This window comes from Camelus ferus, chromosome 34 (genome assembly GCF_009834535.1).
Source record: "Camelus ferus isolate YT-003-E chromosome 34, BCGSAC_Cfer_1.0, whole genome shotgun sequence".
NCBI lineage: Eukaryota > Metazoa > Chordata > Mammalia > Artiodactyla > Camelidae > Camelus > Camelus ferus.
In genome coordinates this window covers 9,559,584-9,580,140 of record NC_045729.1, presented here as the reverse complement: position 1 = coordinate 9,580,140, position 20,557 = coordinate 9,559,584, and the positions used below count along the sequence as shown (strand labels likewise).

Genomic DNA, 20,557 nt, shown 5'->3' with positions numbered 1-20,557 from the left:
GTTTAATACAGGTGGAACTTAAAGTTTTGTTTTATTATAAAAATAAAATATACTCTATAAAGAATTATTAGAAAATACAACCAAGTAAAGGGTTTCTAAAGAAAAAACTAATTCCTAAAAGTTAATCGCTGCTAACATTTGGGTGTACATTCTTCCCCACTTCTCTAGTTACAAACAGAAAGCTGATTATATATTACAAACATTTTCCCATGGTAATAGTTTTCTAAAGCCACATTTTTAACGGCCATGTGCTAACAGAACAGGTATACCAAAATGTGCCTAACAAAACCCAAATTCTTGGATATTTATAAAGAAAAAAATCACTATGATGAACAACTCTGTAAGTATAACTTGGCCCACATTTCTTATTATTGCCCCAGGATAAATTCCAACGTGTATTATTTCTGGGCCAAGGGGTATACCCATTTTAAGGCATTTGTCTCATGTGGACAAGCTGCCCTCTAGAAAATTATTACTTATTTAATGTTCAGTGGTAGTATATGAGAGTTCCACCTTCCCCACAATCTCTGTAGAAATAAAAAATTTCCCCTTAAACCCTTTATTCTGCACCCAGTGTTAAGCAGTACTTAAGGAAAGGAATTGTGTTTTAATTGTTCCCTTGATTCTTAATACAGTGCCTGCCATATGGTCTGCATTCAAGAAATATTTATTAAATTAAAGAATGAATAAATAAATAAATATATACTATCCTAAGCTAAACGTGAAGTGAATATGGAAAAATAATAGAATGCAGAGGAAAAAAAGAAAAACTAAACAGGGAATCGTCAGTCTAGCTCTGCTCCTAACCAGTTTCATCACATCAGGCAAATAATTTCACCTGTCTGACCTCTTCTCAGGACACAGACAGGCAGCCTATGTAGTCACACAGGGTCCAGCGCTCAGAGACAGCCTCTGATTTGTTTAATGCTCTGGTGTCGCCAATCTTGAAATGCCTAGTAATTTTTTAACAAGGGGCCCGTTTTCATTTATGCAAACCAGTGTAGCTGGTCCTGCCTCTACTTCCTCATCTGTAAAACACGATAAAGAAAATGAGGCCCAGGCAAGCCACAGCAGTTTTGATTAAAGAAGTATTTGCTGAATCCTACACATGAGGCTACTGCTTGGGTACATAAGTACCTTGAAACAATGTTGAGAGTCATTCTAATTGCTTGGTGAAAATTCTTCATTCTGTGAACCGCTGAGCCCTTTTCTCTAACCCATTCTCCATTAGTGGTCTCCTCTAGCCTCTCTCTCCTCAACTTGCTTCATGATTGCACTGGATTATATTTACTCCTCCAGCACTGCAACCATTGACTTTTAGGTATGAAGAAACTGGAAAAGGGAAAGTTACTTCTGATGATAAATTCTTCTGGTCCAAAAAGAAAGAATTATCAAATAAAATTTTCTATAATGAGGGTATTGTCCAAAAAAAAAAAAAAAAACCCCAACACTTTGGAAAATCAACTTGAGCTTCTAAGCTTTAATTCATAGATAATCAGAATCATAGACTAGTATGGTTCCTTTCTTTCTCTTTCTTCCCTTCTGCCTTCCTTTCTTCCTTCTTTCTTTCCTTCCTTCCTCCCTCCCTCTTTCTTCCATCTTCTCTCTCTTTCTTTCTTTCTTCTTCCCTCCCTTCCTTTCTCTTTCTTTCTTCTCCTTCCTTCCTCTTTTCCTTTCCTTTCCTCCTTTCCTTTCCTGTCTTCTTTCTTTCTTTCTTTCTTTCTTTCTTTCTTTCTTTCTTTCTTTCTTTCTTTCTTTCTTCGTCTCTCTCTCTCTCTTTCTTTTCTTCTGTTTGTAAAAAGCAACTCATCTTCATCCCCCAAATTAAGTACAGTGTCAAGAGGAGAATTCTCATATACAACTATTTCAGGAGAGAACAAAAGCTGCTGCTCCAGCTTTATTTCTGAGTAGTCATTTTGAAAATAAGTGATGAACAATAAAGGAAAAATCACTGCAAGCTGCCCAGAGATGGGCACAACATGTAAATTACTACTAATTTAAATTTCCTTCCTTTCTTCTCTACTCTAGAAAAATGCCATGGGTTTTTTTTTTCTTTTTTTTCCCTTATTTTTATTTTATTTATTGAAGTACAGTCCATTACAATGTGTCAATTTCTGGTGTACAGTACAATGTCCCAGATATGCATATATATACATATGTTTGTTCTCATATTTTTTTCATTAAAGGTTGTTACAAGATATTGAACATAGTTCCCTGTGCTATACAGAAGAAACATTTTGCCATGTTTTTTAAAAACATTTATATCTGAGCAGTTCAAGCTATTTCAAGATGTTATCTGTTTCAACACAGATAATGAAATGTGGTGAGTAAATACTGCACCATTTTACAGAGAGATGGAAAGTGAAAACAACCGGCACTGAAGTTACCCAAGGCTCAGCTCTCTGCATCTAATGCTCTTTGCTGCATCTCAAAATGTTTAATAAAACACACTCCCATCAATGAACTGGAATCTTTTTAAAGTATTTTTTTGTTTTCTAAAATATTTACTCTTTAGACTTCATTATACATGGAACAAACTAAATGATATGAGTCTTCTTAACAACCTTGTCTTGCCCCTAATAAGTAGTGCTTTTCTACAAAGCATGTGTTTGGGAGAATGTTGATAATACTGGCATGGTTGGTATTCTGAACCTCTCCCCAAGACCTGGGTAGACAGAACATAAACACAATGCAACATTAAGTCCTTCAGTGCACAGTTGGCAAAGATATCTATTTTGGTTTAAGTGTTCTGTCAATTTTGCTTTTTGTTTGCAATAATATGATAACACGTTGGCAATGTTGTAGTCAGAGGGAGGAAAGTCGTATGAATATTTAGAAGGTCAGTGAACTTTTGAATGTTTCAATTAAGATATCAAAGAAATTGTCTAATTCCCAGAATGAGTTAAAGCAGCTTCTGTAAGGTGCTTCTGTAATCTGCCTCACTCTCTGGAAATAACCCCTCTAAAAAAATCATTAGGAGTTATTGAGGCATGGCAAATTTTGCGTAAGTCATTTTGATGTTTATGTGGAGATTCATATATTCATTGAAAACATGATTGGGCACCTGATGTGTACTAAGCAGTGTGTGTGCTAAGAGCTGGTGAGTAAGATGGGCATGATATGTCAGATAAAATTAGGTTCAGCTGAGAGCAGCAGCAGACCACCCCGGCCCCCCCAAAACAGCATCAACTTAATCAAGATAGAATTTAATTTCTCCTTCACTTGTAAGTCAGAAGGAAGCAATTTAGAGTTGCTCTGTTGGCCCTGCTGCCTGAAGTCCTTAGGGACCCGGGCTACGTCCAGGCGTCTGCTCTGCATTCCCCAGGATGCAGCCTTTGTCTTCTTCACCCCGAATGGCCCTACAGCCATCCCATCCAAATCCCAAGCAGCAGACGAGGAAGAGGAAAGAAGCAGGACCAAGTATTTGCCAACCATCTTTTAAGGAAATCTTCCTTAATCTGCCATATGTTTCTCTATTTATATCCCACTCACCAAAACCCAATCAAGGAGCTCATATTTAAATAAAAGGTGCTTGGGAAATATGTCTTTAGTTCAGGCATCTGTGTATCCAACAAAATAATGAGGGGACATCTAATAGAGGAGAAGAGATGTTGGGTAAATTATCAATTTCTGCCACCCATGGCCCTGAACCTCTTGTACCTAATACTCTAATATTGCCAGAGGAGGGAGAGTGGAGAGCAGGGTCAACTCTCGGAATAATTTACCAATTTCAAGACATCCTTGTAGCAGTAACGTTATTTAACAGCATAACTCAGGTAACACTTCCTCCAGGAAGGCCTCCCTAGCCCCCTCTCCTCACAGTTGCAAGATGGATGCCCTTTCTGTGACATTCCTTCCATCTTGTGCAGTATCTTTTGTATCATTTATTACTGATACAATATTTGTCTATTTATGTCTTCTTGACCCTTCCAACCCCAACTTGACTGTAATGCCTTGAGGGCCATAACCTGAATTTGTATTTCTTTCTATCCCCAGTATCCCTAGCTTAGGATGCAACATATATTACTAGATTCATGAAAAATGTCTGTTACTTAAGTTGGATAAATAAATAAACTGCAGATAAAGGATCTCTAATCAAATGTAATAAAGCTAGTTACCACAGAGTAATGGTATAAAGAGAAGAATTTCCCCAGCTATCAAGATATTTAGCACCAAACCTTTTGCTCTTGAACAGAAGTGGTTCTTTTATTTTCATCAATATTTATAATATCATCTGAGCATGTTAAATACTGCTGAGAAACTTAGAATTAATTGCATTTTGTTGATGATGAATGTTATGGACAATAAAAATTTTAAAATCATCCTATTATGAAAATTGTCCTCAAAAGACATTATTAAAATCCTCTAGTAAAAAACATAAATAGCTATTTCTTTTCTTTTTTTATTGAAGTACATTTGTTGTGCAATATTATATAAGTTACAGGTGTACAGGATAGTGAGTCACAATTTTTAAATGTTATACTCCATTTATATTTAGTTATTATAAAATATTGGCTATATTTTCTGTGTTGTACAATATATTCTTGTAGCATGAATAGCTATTTCTATCTTCTTATACAAAGGATTAAGTTAGGCTAAGAATGACCCAAGTGGAAACAGAATAACATACATGATGCTAACCAATGTTGTTTCTTGGGTATATACATCCTTATGTAATTCTAGCAGGGTGCCTGCCCCAGCGTACAAGACTGTCACCAAAATAGGTTCCACAGCTCAGTCTCTCCTTCCCTCTGTTACCCATACACAACCTCGTACAAAGAAAGAAATTTAAGCTGATATGATTTTTTTAGACTTTTTCATTTTAAACTTATTCATTTCCTATGTAATTATTCATAACTTTTTCTTGATTATCGTAGGTCAAACATGCATGCTCTTTGGACCAAAAATTCAACTGTTTGAGATACTTCTGAATTTATAACTACTTGGTCATAAGAAAAATGTATCCAAAATAGAAGAGTTTTGTTAAAAAGTCTCCAGTTTTTTCCCCATAGCACTGTACACTGTTATTTTATGACTCATTCAATTACTAAACATTTGTTGAATACTAACTATATACAAGGCAGTGCCTATGATAATACACAAATTTGCATTTGCATTACATTTTCCTTAATTTGGACTATATGATGTATTAGAATTAACTATAGATATTCTATTTTAGGTTACTAATTACATAATTCTGCATGGAACTGAAACATAATAAACTGGAAACAGGAAAATTGGTTAAAAGTCAAATATATACGTATATGGGTGTGTACATAATTCTCTATAAGATACGAATCGTCAGGGAAAATTTCTTGCTTTAAACAAGTAATGACTCAAAATATTAAAGAAAAATTGTCTATTCAGAGAGTAAAACACTAACAATGAGGGAGAAAATGATTCCCCTTCATTCTTTGATTTATTCCTTGGACTTAGGGCATGGGATCTGATCATCTTTATTGCTTACAGCTATACACATAATTAGAGATTGTAAGTTTGTTTTTTTTTAACACAGTTCATCCAACTATAGTATATGATTTTCTAAGTATTACGTAGTATTTTTTTGAATAGACATTTTATTAAAGAAGACATACACATGAGTAATGAGCATATGAAAAAATGCACCACGTCATTAGTTATTAAGGAAACTGCATAGTATCTTTATTAATATTACTTCTCCTAGGAAGAGTTTATATTCAAAAGAAGGTTCCATAGACCCCTTCAACAAATTAAAAGATAATGCTGACTCCTTTCCATCCTTCAGTGTCTCGCTCAGGACAACTACAAATCTTAGTATTCTTTAAGCCAGGTAGACAGCTCCATAGAAAGCCACTATTCCCATACACTGCTATGCTGTCCTGGGCCCACGCCGTTCTTTTTCTCTTCTATATGGGCTATTCTATAAAAAGCTAAAGAGAATGTTAAATCTGAGAAGGGAAAGACAAATGACTCACTGGAAAGTGGCAGTAATAAAAACAGAAATAAGTATCAAGTAAGGAGTACTTCGTGAAATATAGGGCACTATGTAAATATAAGTACTATTATTCATTCACGTTAATAACAGTTGCGTAAGTAACAGTTATTGAATGCTAGGTGCTAAAGATAAATAAATAAAATGTTTCCATGTAGGGAGTTAGGGAGAAGAAAGAGACCCAGACTACAGGAACAATTCAGTAGAGAAGATTTGGGAGTATGGTGGAAGGAGTAGCTAGGTTGGCCCAAAGGAATCAGGGATGGTTTCTTAGTGGAAGTTAGTGTAAACATGTAGTTTGTTAAGTAAACAGAGAAGAGGACATTCTAGGGAGAAAGAGTAGCATGTACAGAGACTTGAAAGAGCCAGCCTTGTTCAGAAAACAGTATTCCATATGGCGACCATGTAGGCGGGCAGGGCTCAGATCAAGAAGGGCCTCGAATGCCAGGCAACAGGCTTACAGATTTGTCCTCTAGGTTTTTTGAGCCAAGAGAGGATTTTCTGCAAGAAAGGAACGTAATCAGATTTGCATATTTAAGAAGATCATTCTGGTAGCAGTGATGAATGCTCATATTAAGATATAAGAAATGAGGAAGAGAAAGAACTTTGCGATATATTTAATGGGCAATGAATATAATTTATTAACCAACTGGTTGTGGGAAGATGATTCCGAAATTTCTGATATGGGTATTTGTTTGGATGCTGGAACCATTCACTAAAAGGGGAACACATGGGGTGGTCCAATTATTTGGAGAAAAAGTGACTTGTTTGGAAATGTTGAGTTTGTGTACCTGAGGAACACCCAGAAGGAATATTCCAGAAGGAACATGTCTAGAAGGAAATTTGATATATGGTCGAGAACTCAGGAGAGAGGTCTAGATTGGAATATAGATTTAGGAATTATTATCATACTGGGCAGTGGTTCTCAGATGTTAGTGTGTATAAAAATCCTCAAAGTGCTTGTTGGATGCCAGTTCCTTGGTCTAACCCTCAGAGGTTCTGGTTGAATGGGTCTGGGAGAGGCCCAGGAATCAATATTGAAATAAGCTTCCCGGTGACTGTGCTGCAGATGGTCTAGAGCAAAGAGCAGGAGGAGAACTACAAGGAAGTGGTGTCCAGAAACCCCAAAGTGGAAAGTTTCAAGGAGTGGAAGTGGTGACATATGAATACAGTGGGAGGTCAAGAAAAGTTGGAGCCAGAAGCATCTGCTGGCCTCGGCAGCCTTCAGGGAGACACCCGTGACTCAGAAGAGCATGCACTGTGGTGTGGTGAGAGCAGAAACTGACTACAGTAGGAGAGTAATTGAGGTAAGGGAGAGGGCACAATGAGTGAAGCTTGGCTAGGAAGGGAATCCCTTGTGGACAGAATTTGAAATCTAATGTTCGAAGGGCCCATTTCAAGCCCTAAGTTTGTCACTTAGGCAATGGCTGGGTTGTATAATATCTTCACAGAGTATTTTCTTATTTATAATATGTTAATAAAGTCTGTGTACAGAGGCATTTGTACGAATTAAATATGACATTGAGTGTGAAAGAATTTTATAAATTGCTCTTCCAAATTCTTCTATTAACAAACCATCTTAGTGGCAGAAAAGTCCTTAACAACTCTATACAGCAAGCATCTTAACTTGTGTCTGCTGTGATAAAAACATCCCCAACTTCAGCTACTGGAGTGCTCACTCCATAACAGGAGAGGACTTTGGAGCAAAAAAGAATCATTTGTAATGTCCTAAATAGACCAATGCCCTTACTTTACAGACAAGAAACCAGGGTTCTGAGAGGGGAATGGAGGTTAAATGATTTGTTCAAAGTCACACACCCAATTCATGGCAAAGGCAGGCATCAAATTCAGCCTGATCCCTGACTCACTCTATCCAGCCCCCTGCCCCTGCGTTATTAACACACTTTTAAAAATTCACCACCATTTGAACTTTGGTCTTTGTCTTTTACAGCAAAGAGGGAAGTCAATGATTGAAGCTTTGCAGCCTGGGGTAAAGAGGTGTTTAATTTGAACAAATTCAGAGGTTCACAGGTAAGTTCCTTGAAGACATTTTCTATTTCCATCCCTCTTAGTCTCCAAGCCTCCAGGCAGATGCCAACTTAGTCTAGAACTCCAGCTGGAGTAGAGGGATCAGCCAGCAGCAGGGTAACTAGTGCTGCTACATGTGTCTTTCAGTGATCTCCATTTAGTAATTGAAGAGCTCTCCGAAACATCAACATGAAAAGACTGTAGTTTGAGACAGGCCGTGAGTGGTTCACGGGACACCCTTGGAAAACAACTGCTATAGAAGATTTATTTCTATGAAAAGGACAGAGATGCTAGCTCCTTCCACACTCGACTTAAATATTTACATCTCCATCTTCCTTTCTCAGCTGCCCAGAGCAGCTATCACTAGCAGAATGGCTGGCACACCATATATGGTAGGGATTCTGTACATGGTTATTGAATGAATGAGTGAAATAATTTCACCCATAGTTCTCTTATCAGTTTACTCTTTAAGAGAAAAAGGATCCCTAATACATTAACTCCCAAATATTATTTTTCTCCTCTGTCTTAGACCCTTCCTCTCCATCCCTTCTGCCTAGATTTCCACTAAGCTAACTGGATCCTCTATCTGGCCTTTCCTCACAACTTTTCCTAATACGTAACACTCTAAGGCTGACTACCTTCCGGAACTGTTTACAGTATTCTTTACTTTGTGAATAATGTAACAAAATATATAAGGTAATATAAATATAGTTGGAAAGACAACCTAATCAAAGTCACAAAACTCTATTGGTAGAGCTTAATAAACATTAATGTGTGTGTTTAATTAATTTAATTACTTTAATGTGTACGAATATGAGATATTTCTTGATTGTAAAAAAAAAATTTCTCTCTCTAGAGCTTCTTTCCCCACTTTCCAGAGCTCACGCTGTTATCACTCCCTTTAAAAGGGGAAAACAATTGATTTGCTGTTTTCTAAGCTGTCACTTTGTTCTCTTCCTTTCACGTATTTTAAGAAATTTTCCTTTGAGTTCTTCTTGTCACAGTATGTGTCTTTCTGTTATATTTGAACTGCAAGCTCTTCAGGGCAAGGATTGTCCTCTGTATATGGATAGAGTGATGTTTACTTTTAGTACTCAATACTTTTAAACTTCTTTTTGTCAGAGAAGTGGCAATAGTCAGGCTAATACTCCTTAAAAAGGTAGATCATGATATATGAAATGGAATAGTTTCACAGGATGGAAATATTTAAAAATGCAATAAAAAGCAGAGGTTAGATATGAGTTTAGGTCTGAGTCAGTTATTGAAGAAGTACAGAGTGATAAAATGGGGATATGTTATTGGGAAATAACTCAAAGCGCTGGGAAGAAAATGAAATTCAATAACCATCTGAGTACTGACTCGGGGTTGGGAAGGATTCAGTGATGGGGAAGACACGATGATTCCTAACCTCCTGCAGTGAAGAAAACACACATGTGCATACAACTAGAAGGCAAAGCAGATCTGGGGAAGGGTACAGAGAAAGGACATTCTAGGAAAATTTAAAGAAAAATACAGCTTTACTCATTAAGGGTGAAAATTATCCAGAGTGCCGGACATGTTAATGTACAAAGCTGCTTTTATTGGCTCCTGGAAGCCAAGAGGGCTGTTATTTTCCCAAATCAGAAGCATTGTCTACATTGTCACTAAGTTTTTTATTTACTGCCTTTCCTAAATTTGGGGACATATTATAGAATTGTACTTAGGATTTCAGGTTACTATTTAAGCACTGCGAATGTGATTTCTTAAGACACACATTTTTATTAAGTGAATCTCTATCACTTTTTGAAATATGTCCTTGCACTAATGAATCTTATAAATCAAAGATTCACAGCTAAGAGAAATCCCCATACAATATATGGCCAACTTAACGACTTCTCAGCAGCATGCAGTCAAAAAGTCAAATGCTATAGCTGGACCAACAGGCACTCGATTCTAAAGTCATTATGTTATTTAAAAAGATTTACTTTCGATTTTTAAATCTGTAATGATAGCACAATATAAAGTCAATAGCTCTTGATTTTCTTGCTATGTTACATCCTGTGACCACTGATGGTAATGTGGAACATTTCCTGCTAGTTGTTCATTGATTAAAAAAAACAAACCTCATTTTTCCAGAGACTGGGCAGGAGATAAGATGTCAAGAAGTAATGAAATGAAAGAGGAGACTGTAAAAGAATCGAAAAGAGAAAACATTAAAGTGATGTTATTTTTTTCCCCTGTGTATGCAGATGGACAGGAAAATTATAGCAGTAATTGCAGACTCCTTTTCACCAAAGACAGAATGGCCTTGGGGAATTGGAGGAGGAGAGAAAAAGTCCAGTGAAACTGCATTCTCATCCAGGCCCCACCTGACTTGCTGGATCTGGCTTTGGCCAAGGTCATTTACCCTCTCTGTGCCTTAGTTTCCATAACTGTTGAAAAAGATTATTTGCCTCTTCGAGCGATTGGAAGGATGAATAAGGTAATTCTTCAGAGGCACCCAAAACTGGTCAGAAAAGGGTGCTATAAGAATACCAAGTAGTAGTATTATTACTGAGCTGTGTATCCTGTTGGCATGAGTCATCTTGCTGCAAAGACGCAGAAGCAATTCCAAGTGTGGCTGAGGACCAGAGACGATGAGAAGAGGCCAGTACTCTTAGCTGATGTTAAGTGAGATCCTAGTTGCAGTGAAATCTGCTCTTCTCTCTTCAGAAAACCATAGAGGGGTGTGTGTGTGTATGTATGTGTGCGTGTGTGTGTGTGTGTACACACGTACTGGGGGACTTTTAAAATGAGTATAGCAACGTGATTATTCAATTTGACTTTTGAAATATTAAAGCCAGTTTGAATGCAAGCTTTGCCACTTAGTACTATGACCCTGGGCAAGTTATTCTGTTTCTGTAAACTTCATTTTTCCCATCCGTAAAATGGGGGTTGTAATAGTATCTATAGGGCTGTTGTGAGGACTTAAAAACGTGCATGGTTACAAGGACTCTTTAAAGTTAGGTATTATTGTAATTTATGGGAGATAGCATAAAGTAGAAATTCAGAATGATAAATAAGCGAATCTTTTTAAAAATGTAACTGAAAAAGACAAGTCTATTTTATAAAGCATTATGTGATTTAATAAGGGGTCTAGAAAGAGGTAAACTTGTTTTGTCAAGTCTGAGTCCACTCATATTTCATGGGTCCACGGCAGCTAGTCAAACCTTTGATATCAGGCACACAAAACACAAACAGGAAAAACCTTCCGTGTGTTTCAACAAGAACAGCTTTCTATTTTAAAGCGATATATATATATATATATATTTTTTTTTTTTAATCTCTTGGATATCCAGCAGCTCTTATAAAACAAAGCTCAGATGCTGTGTTTCTGTTGTTTTAAAGAGAGAGAAATCAGGGGCGTGCAAATCACGCTTCCTTTGAATCGCCCTCGGGGCTGGGAATCCTTCGGGCAAAGCCCGGGGGACAGAACGTGGGTTTTTTTTTCGTTTTTGTTTTTGTTTTTTTTGTTTTTTAATCGATCCCGGAACCTACGCTCCGGCGGCGGGGGAGGGGGGTTGGGGGAGGGGTTTGGCCGCGGGGAGCGGCGCCGCTCGCCCATCCCCCGAGCGCGCGGCGGGGCGGCCGGCCGGCGGCCGCGGAGGATGCGGAGGGGCGGCGGCGCGGGCCCGACCCAGCTGGGGCGGCGGGGCGGGCGCCGCCCGAGGGGGTAGGGCGCGCGCGGGGGGCGCGCCGGGCCGGGGAGGCGCGCTCCGGCCGCGCTCGCTCCGCGCTCCCTGCGCTCCCTCCGCTCGTTCGCTCGCTCCCTCCTCCCTCGGCGGCCGCGGCGGCAGCAGAAGGCGGCGGCGGCGGCTGGGGATCAGACATGGCGGCGGATCTGAACCTGGAGTGGATCTGCTCCCTGCCCCGCTCCTGGACTTACGGGATCACCCGGGGCGGCCGAGTCTTCTTCATCAAGTAAAGAGAAGGGGACCGCGCGGGGGCCCGGAGGGGGCGGGAGGCTGGCGACGCGGGGGGAACGAGCCGGGTCGGTGCCGCTCCGGCCCCCTCGGCTCCTCCCGCGCCCCCGCTCACGCCCCGTCTCGGCCCCTTCTCTCTCCCCTGCAGCGAGGAGGCGAAGAGCACCACCTGGCTGCACCCCGTCACCGGCGAGGCCGTGGTCACCGGGCACCGGCGGCAGAGCACAGGTAACGCGGAGCCCGGCCGGGCCCGAGCGGAGTTGGGCTCCGCCGGGAGGAGGCGGCAGATCCCGGGCCGCCAGCTCCTCCCGGCAACCTGCCCCGAACCGCCGTCCCCGGGAGGCGGCGAGGTGGGGCGGAGGCCGGCGGGGCGGCCGCAGGTAGACTTCCCTTGAGTCTCAGGACAGCCCTCCCCTCCGCCTTTCATCGCCGCTTGCCCGCGGCGCCCTCTCCTCAATCCCGACCCGGTCACCCCTCGCCCTCGAAGCCCCTAGGGTGGCCGACTCCCCTCTCCCGGGAAACCTGGGATCCTGAGTGTTTCCTGCCGCGGCCACCCGTGAATCCTCCTCCCGCCTCCGGCATTCCACCTCACCCTTTCCCCCCCGGTAGGAAGTCCTTTCTCACTCCCCTCCCGGCAGCCCGGGACCCTGCGGCTTGTCCGCTGGGAGACCGTATCCACATCCTCCCCCTCCTGTGCGGCGCCCTCCTCCGAGGTGGGACTTGTCGGGAGGTAGCCGATTGAGGGGGCGGAGTGGAGTTTGGGGGGTGCTGCGATCCTTTCCGCGATGGAGCCTCTCAGGAAACGCCGGGCGCCTTCCCTCCTGACACCGGAGGAGCGGCCGGGGCCGGAGGAGGCATTTGCAGCCCCAGTTGCCGGCCAGCCAGATTCAAAGTCCCCGGCGGCAGCGCGGAGGTTGCACACGCCGCCAGGAGGCGGTGGGCGTGCTTGGGGGTGTCCCGCGTGTGGGTATTGATGCCCCGATTGGAAAGGGTCGGCGGGGAAGCAGACCTCTCCTGTGCCTTCGTTAGCTTGTTTGAATACCGCATGCGAGTGGAACTGTAGAAGGGCTGCTTGGAGCTTCAGTGCTAGTCTGGCTTTCTTTTGTCATTCTTTGTGTACATTCTTGAAACTTGTTTGTCTTTGAAACGTAACATGTGTTCTCGTACCGGCCAGCCTCGATTTCTGGCGATTGGAAGGGCTGGAGAACAGTTTGGGTGGAAGGTGAGGCCGGCTTCAGCAGTCCTGGAGAGCTGCCCCTCCGGGATACTTTCCTCTCCAACTCAGATTCTGAGTCTCTTAAAGTTGTCAGGATATCAAACAAGCCTGACTTCTCTATTAGATTCTGGGACTCAGTGAAGTGACTAATATCTCCAGATTTGCAAAAAGGTGGAGGAGGATAGGGAAAGCTGGTGTAGCAAGCATGGTGAGGTTACATTTTTAAGGCATTTCTGACTAATACACCGTCATACTTCATAGCTCCCCGGTGCTGTCTTGACTTCAGTGTACACTTCATGTTTTGCATACGTATTTCAATTCTGATGGCCTCTTTGCCTTATGTTGTGAAAGACAGTATATTTAGATTTCTTAGTCTAAACATCTCATGGAATTATTTCACGCTTACTTTAGTTATGTGAAATATAAATCCCCCACAGATTTGATAACATTCACACTTCAGAAAGATTTTATTATATGATTTCGTGTTAAGTTTATTTTTGAGAAATGACTGATTTTTTTTTCCTGGTTTGATTTACTTTGCTTTGACTTTGTGGTTTCATACGCACATCAGTAGGTTTTTTTTTTTTTAATTCCAAAGTGGTGGTATGATTAAATCCAAGCCACTGGTTATTTGTAAGTAATATGTAACACAGAATGTTACCATCATTCACCTGCTTTATTCCCAGGTTTATTACCTGAAACTTCTCATCCCTTGAAGTCAAGTCTGTTTGAAACACATACGTATAAGTATGTGATGTCATATTTCTTTTCCCCCTAATTATGTACTTAGGAAGTTCTTTCTCATCAGTGACACTTCCTGGATGGAATCACTTGTGTGACTGAAAAGTATGATCTTAAATAGACACAACATACCTAAGAAGAAGCAGGTGTTGCCTTTTATGTGTGGTTTTTTGCTTTCTTTGGTTTTAGGGGACTTTTTGGCCTACCCTTCATGGGTACTGGGATTCGAAGGCATCCCTTGGCTTTTTTGGATGCTAGGGCGTAGTTCCTCTCTACTCTGATCATTAAAGTGTATGATTATGTCAGATAGTCTCTAACATTGTTGATACTTTTCTAGTGGCTTTAAATTGAATTCCCATTTCCCCAAAAATGATGCTGTATCCACTATGAGTATTATTACCGGTCTAATGCATTTTTTTGCTGTTAGAAAACTACTTAAATGAAAATAGCTGATCATGAAAGTGAATGATTAAAATGGCTTGAAACTTATTTTGCTGTCCTATTAAAATAGTACTAACTGTGAAATATATGTTTTTTAGATTTGCCTACTGGCTGGGAAGAAGCATATACTTTTGAAGGTGCAAGATACTATATAAAGTGAGTTTTTTTATTACGATTTTTTTCCCTTGGTAATTCACATGTGATTAATCTTCAGTCGCATATTGTATGTGTAGGTATGATCATGACTTCGTAAGGTTTATGGTATAGTATTGACTTTATGAGTTGGAATTTTGAGAGAAAGGATGACACTTGGTTTTCTTATGCTACTTGCCTGGACATTCATTGACTTGGAAATTAGATCATTTATGGCCTCAATTGCGTTTTTAGTGCTTCTGTATATATTGTTGAGTGATAGAGCATTATAGTATTTTATCTTTAGCATGTTACCTTCTTTTTCTTTTGAAGTAAATTCTATTCATATGTGTTTTGACCAGAGCTATTAATATAAGTAGCAGAAGCGATGTAAAGCTGGGTTACAGTTTGATGGACAATGACAGGGCTGAAAGTAAAAAGGAGCAAATAAATATGGAATATTTCCACGAACATCTGTTGGAGCATTGTTTGTAATTTGCCTCAGTTTATTTAAATATATCTTAAGTTTTAAAAATACATATCTAAATGTTTTATTGGAGGACGAATGACCAATTCTGACCTTAAAATTAATTATATAGAATATTGAACTAATTTCTGTTCGGAGTTAACTTGGTAGTACTTGTAGACCAACACAATGCTTGAGGTCGACATTGTGTACCAAAATGTTTCCTCAACTTCAAGGGAAAATAAAGGTGATTTTATCTTCATTTTAAATTAGAAGCTATTTACTTAAGAACTTGTTTTTGTTGTTTTAAAATTTTTTGTTTAATTTTAAGGAACTGAGGCTTGAAAGAGAATGTTTAATACAAGATTTTGTTGAGTTGTCAATAGTTTATTAATAAAAAACAGGTACCTAGCTAAAGGTGCCTCTTATTTCATCAGACCCAGTGAGATATTTTACTTAGTACCATTTTAAGGATGATGCCATACTTACACTAAATTATAGTTACCTGTGTGGTTTTAACATTGTTAGAATTATATTTATATAAAATGCCAGTGGATAATTATAAGTATTAAGAATGCTTCCTTTTGGATGTAGAAATAAAGAAAGCAGAATTAAGATACAGGGATGGAGTATAGTTTAATGATGTGGTCCGTCTCTGAGTATTTTTGATTTACGTCTTTTATTTGGAGATTGTGCTGTACATTATTAGATGGCCTAAAAAATAAAGGCACGAGTAAAGTGCAGAGTCACCAAGTATTTTTTTCTGGTAGTTATTTTCACCCTGAATTAAAGTGAGTTTGTACTGCTATGGAAAGGATGCTTCTATTTTTGAACAAAGTATTGATATTTCTGAAGAAGACAATTTGATGGAGTTCATATATTTTTATCCCATATAATTTTAACTACTGTACATTAAGCGCAGCTGATCTTACAGACTAGGAGTAACACTGCAATTCTTTTATTTTAATATTTTAATTTCTATGAATGTGTACATCCTTAGATGAATGTTTATTTGACAATACAAAATGTTCGTGTGTGTGGACCGAGTATGTATGTTAATTTAGAACTAAGCTGTTAGAAAGACCAAGTTTTCTTTTGTTTTTACTAGCCGTTTTGATTAGAGTTTCTTTTATGTTGACTTAAACAAATTAGAATTTTAATTGAGTTTCATGCCTAAGTAAGTTTCTGAGGTAAATGAGGACAATAATACAAGAGCTGTAATAATTTGACTTTAACTTGGGGTACATTTTTAAACTAGTGGGTTTTAATCATGTGGTATTGATAGACAGCCAAATTCATTGTATCCAAAAGTAGCAATAACAAATTTATATTGTGAAAGTAATTTTTTCTTAACATTGAGCATGTTATAGAAATATACACTCATTAAACTTCTTTTAAGTAAAATAACCATTGACAAATACATGATACGCTTAGTGTTGGGTGCTACTGCTTTTCCTTTCTGGGTTATGTCAGAAGACTAATTTCTTTCAAGACTAGTTGAACCCCTAAGGTAGGCTGAAATTTCCTAGAAAGTTTTTACTTGTGTTGTTATGTGCAATTAGGGATGCTTGATCGTTCTAGTATAACAGGGGCGCACTATTTTATCTTAAACGTCACGATTTACGAAGTGTTTTCACATATGTTACTGCGTCTGAACCTCATTTTAATCGTGGATGTCGTCAGAAGAATTACTCTTTCCTTTGTCACGCCACATAATAAAACAGCAGAAACATGCCCTTGGAACTTCTAGTCTGCGAAGACAGCAAGATGAGAAACAGCAGGAACATGAACTATATTTAGACTATTAGAGTGGAAGAAAGGATAGGAGTCTGAAGTAGGGAAGTGATTACTGTTGGTGGATAGATTTCTCACTGTTGGTTCTTTTTTAGATGAAGAAAGGAGTTTATTGGTCACATTAGAAGAAAAGGATATAGTGAGCAGGGTGGATTTTGTTCACATGGGAAAGGGGAATATGAGAGGCCAATAAAAGACACGTGGATCCTCTTTCTACTCCTAATCCTGTATTCCTGGGAGGCTCCCAGAGCAAGAAGGGAGACCAAAAGAACTAGAGTTGTTTCTACTTTGGTTCCCAAGTGAAGTACATTTAACTCTCAAATTATTTCTCTCCTGAACACACGTTGGTGGTTGTTCAAGATGGCAGATTGCCAAGAAGAATTTATCTTTGGCTTATATTTTGGTATCTACGAGTGCATCCCTGCGGGCAGTCAGAAGAAGAGCACTCTTGTGGGGAGGAGTCAGAAGGTGGGACTGTGACCTTGATCTTCTAAGACCTTGGAGCTTAGTCTTCACGTCTTTACATTAGGCTGGCTGGAAAAGGCAACTTCTCAATCCCAGCCCGCTTTCAAATTTCCTTGAATTTTATACTGTTCTGGAAATTTACAATATTCTACAAAATAATGAACTCCCAGTGCTAAGCGGAGATACTGTGGGGAATGTGGAAAGTTACTTAGCTTTCTTGTCCTACTTACCTATTTAATCTCTCTCTAAGCTTTGTGTAGATAACACCGTGTAAGTCTAAGTCAGAAGAGCCAGAGCCCTGTGTGCGTGCTTGCTTTCTGGCGCTGCGTTTTGTGCTTTGTATACTTCTCTTCCAGGGGGAGCTGCATTGAAACAGTAAACAGTGCTGAGCAGTGTCAGCAGAGGACATGATTACAGTTGAGAGTTGTGTGGATCTGAGTTGGATAATCAGTTTATACAGTTTGTGAAATTGGTTCTTTCATGAAAGTTTGCAGTTAGGAAACAGACTGTATAATATAGAGAATGTGTTTTACTTTAAATCAGTTTGGCCAGAAAAATGTTAATATTTGAAAATTAATTCTTTATTGTAAAGATAAATACTTAACTTTTTTTTATAAGAAAAGCTGCCTTAAGCTAGCCATCCTCTAAATTATTTTACTACGTGTGTATGTAAATATATATACACAGAGTTTGAATTTGCTTTTTGCTTTTTTTTTTTAGTTTTTATTATTTCTTCTTAATTGAAGTGTAGTCAGTTACAAGTGTATCAATTTCTGGTGTATAGCAGTGTCCCAGTCATACATATATATACACATTCATTTTCATATTCTTTTTCATTAAAGGTTATTACAAGATATTGAATATAGCTCCCCATGCTATAGAGAAGAAATTTGTTTTTTTATCTATTTTTATATGTAGTAAATATTTGCAAATCTTGAACTACCAGATTTATGCCTTCCCACCCGCTTCCGCCGGTAACCAGTAAGATTGTTTACTATATCTGTGAGTTTGTTTCTGTTTTGTAAATGAGTTCATAAGTGTCTTCTTTTTCCTTTTTTTAGATTCCACATATGAGTGATATCGTATGGTATTTTTCTTTCTCTTTCTGGCTTAACTTCACTTAGAATGACAATCTCCAGGTCCATCCATGTTGCTGCAAGTGGCATTACTTTATTTTTTTAATGGCTGAGTAGTATTCTGTTGTATAAATATACCACAACTTCTTTATTCAGTCACCTCTTGATGGACATTTAGGTTGTTTCCAACAACCTATTGTAAACAATGCTATAAACACTGGGGTGCATGTGTCTTTTCGAACTGGAGTTCCCTCTGGATATAAGCCCAGGAGTGGGATTGCTAGATCATATGGTAAGTCTGTTTTTAGTCTTTTAAGGAATCTCCATACTGTTTTCCATAATGGCTGCACCAATCTACATTCCCACCAACAGTGTACAAGGACTCTCTTTTCTCCACACCCTCTCCAGCATTTATTGTTTGTAGACTTTTTAATTATGGCCATTCTGTCTGGTGTGAGGTGATAGATACCTCATTGTAGTTTTGATTTGCATTTCTCTGATAATTAGTGATGTTGAGCATTTTTTCATGTGTCTGTTGACCATTCGTATGTCTTCATTGGAGAACTGTTTCATTTAGGTCTTCTGCCCTTTTTTGGATTGAGTTGTTTGTTTTTTTCTTATTAAGTTGTATAAGCTGTTTATGTCTTCTAGAAATTAAACTTTTGTCAGTTGCATCATTTGCAAATATTTTCTCCCATTCTGTAGGTTGTCATTTTGTTTTGCTTACAGTTTCCTTCACTGTGAAAAAGCTTATAAGCTTAATTGGATCCCCATTTGTTTATTTTTGCTTTTATTTCTATTGCCTGGGTAGACTGCCCTAGGAGAACATTGCTGAGATGTCAGAGACTGTTTTGCCTATGTTTTCTTCTAGGAGATTTATAGTGTCTTATCTTATATTTAAGTCTTTAAGCCATTTTGAGTCTTATTTTCATGTATGGTGTGAGGGAATCTTTTAACTTCATTGTTACAAACTGCTATCCAGTTTTCCCAACACCACTTGCTGAAGAGACTATCTTTTCTCCATTGTATATTCTTGACTCCTTTGTCAAAGATTAATTGACCATAGGTCTGTGGGTTTATTTCTGGGCTCTCTATTCTATTCTATTGATCTATATGTCTGTTTTTGTGCCGATATCATACTGTTTTGATTACTGTAGCTTTGTAGTATTGTCTGAAGTCTGGGAGTGTTATTCCTCCAACGTCTTTCTTTTTCTTCAGTAATGCTTTGACAATTCTGGGTCTTTTGTGATTCCATATACATTTTAGAATTATTTGTTCTAGTTCTGTGAAAAATGTCCTGGGTAATTTGATAGGGATCGCACTGAATCTGTAGATTGCCTTGGGCAGTATGGCCATTTTAACAATATTGATTCTTCCAACCCAAGAGCATGGGATATCTTTCCATTTCTCTAAGTCATCTTTAATTTCCTTTATCGGTGTTTTGTAGTTCTCCATGTATAAGTTTTCCACCTGCTTGGTCAGATTTATTCCTAAGTATTTTATTGTCTTGGATATGATTTTTTAAAGGCTTGTTTTTTTACTCTTTTTCTGATATTTCATTGTTAGTATAAAGAAATGCAACTGATTTCTGTATGTTAATCTTGTATCCTGCTACCTTGCCTAATTCTTTTATCAGCTCTAGTGGTTTTTATGTGGAGCTTTTTGGGTTTTCTATATATAGTATCATGTCATCCACATATGGTGACAGTTTTACCTCTTCTCTTCCAATTTGGATCCTTTTTATTTATGTTTGTTGCCTGATTGCTGTGGCTAGGACTTCGAATACTATGTTGAATAGAAGTGGTGAGAGTGGGCATCCTTGTCTTGTTCTAGATTTTAGTGGGAAGGCTTTCAGCTTTTCACCGCTGAGTATTATGCTGGCTGTGGGTTTGTCATGAATAGCTTTTATTATGTTGAGATATGTTCCCTTTATACCTACTTTGATAAAGAGTTTTTATCATAAATGGGTATTGAATTTTATCAGATGCTTTTTTTGCATCTGTTGAGATGATCATGTCCTTTCTTTTGCTGATGTGGTGTATCACATTGATTTGCATATGTTGAACCATCCTTTTGTCCCTGAGATAAATCCAACTTGATCATGGTGTATGATCTTTTTTATGTGCTGTTGGATTCTGTTTGCTAATATTTTGTCCAGGATTTTTGAATCTATGTTCATCAATGATATTGGCCTGTAATTTTCTTTGGTAGTGTCTTTGGTTTTGGTCAGGGGGATGGTGGCATCATAGTATGATTTTGGGAGTATTCCCTCTGCTTCAATTTTTG

At 38.9% G+C, this 20,557-nt stretch overlaps 1 protein-coding gene across 13 annotated transcripts in view; it reads left to right on the top strand.

Annotated features, from left to right (window-relative positions):
• The first annotated feature begins 11,673 nt into the window (after nt 1-11,673).
• Nucleotides 11,674-20,557, top strand: part of PLEKHA5 (pleckstrin homology domain containing A5) — a 211,408-nt gene continuing 202,524 nt past the window's right edge. For 4 of the 13 annotated variants that reach the window (XM_032473286.1, XM_032473272.1, XM_032473277.1 and 1 more), the window contains exons 1-3: nt 11,709-11,938; nt 12,089-12,168; nt 14,437-14,494. In XM_032473286.1, the coding sequence (XP_032329177.1) occupies nt 11,847-11,938; nt 12,089-12,168; nt 14,437-14,494 (230 nt within the window). In that variant the 5' untranslated portion in view covers nt 11,709-11,846. Of the gene's footprint in view, nt 11,939-12,088; nt 12,169-14,436; nt 14,495-20,557 lie in introns of all 13 variants that reach the window. The other 9 variants (XM_032473273.1, XM_032473271.1, XM_032473278.1 and 6 more) reach the window with 7 other exon arrangements.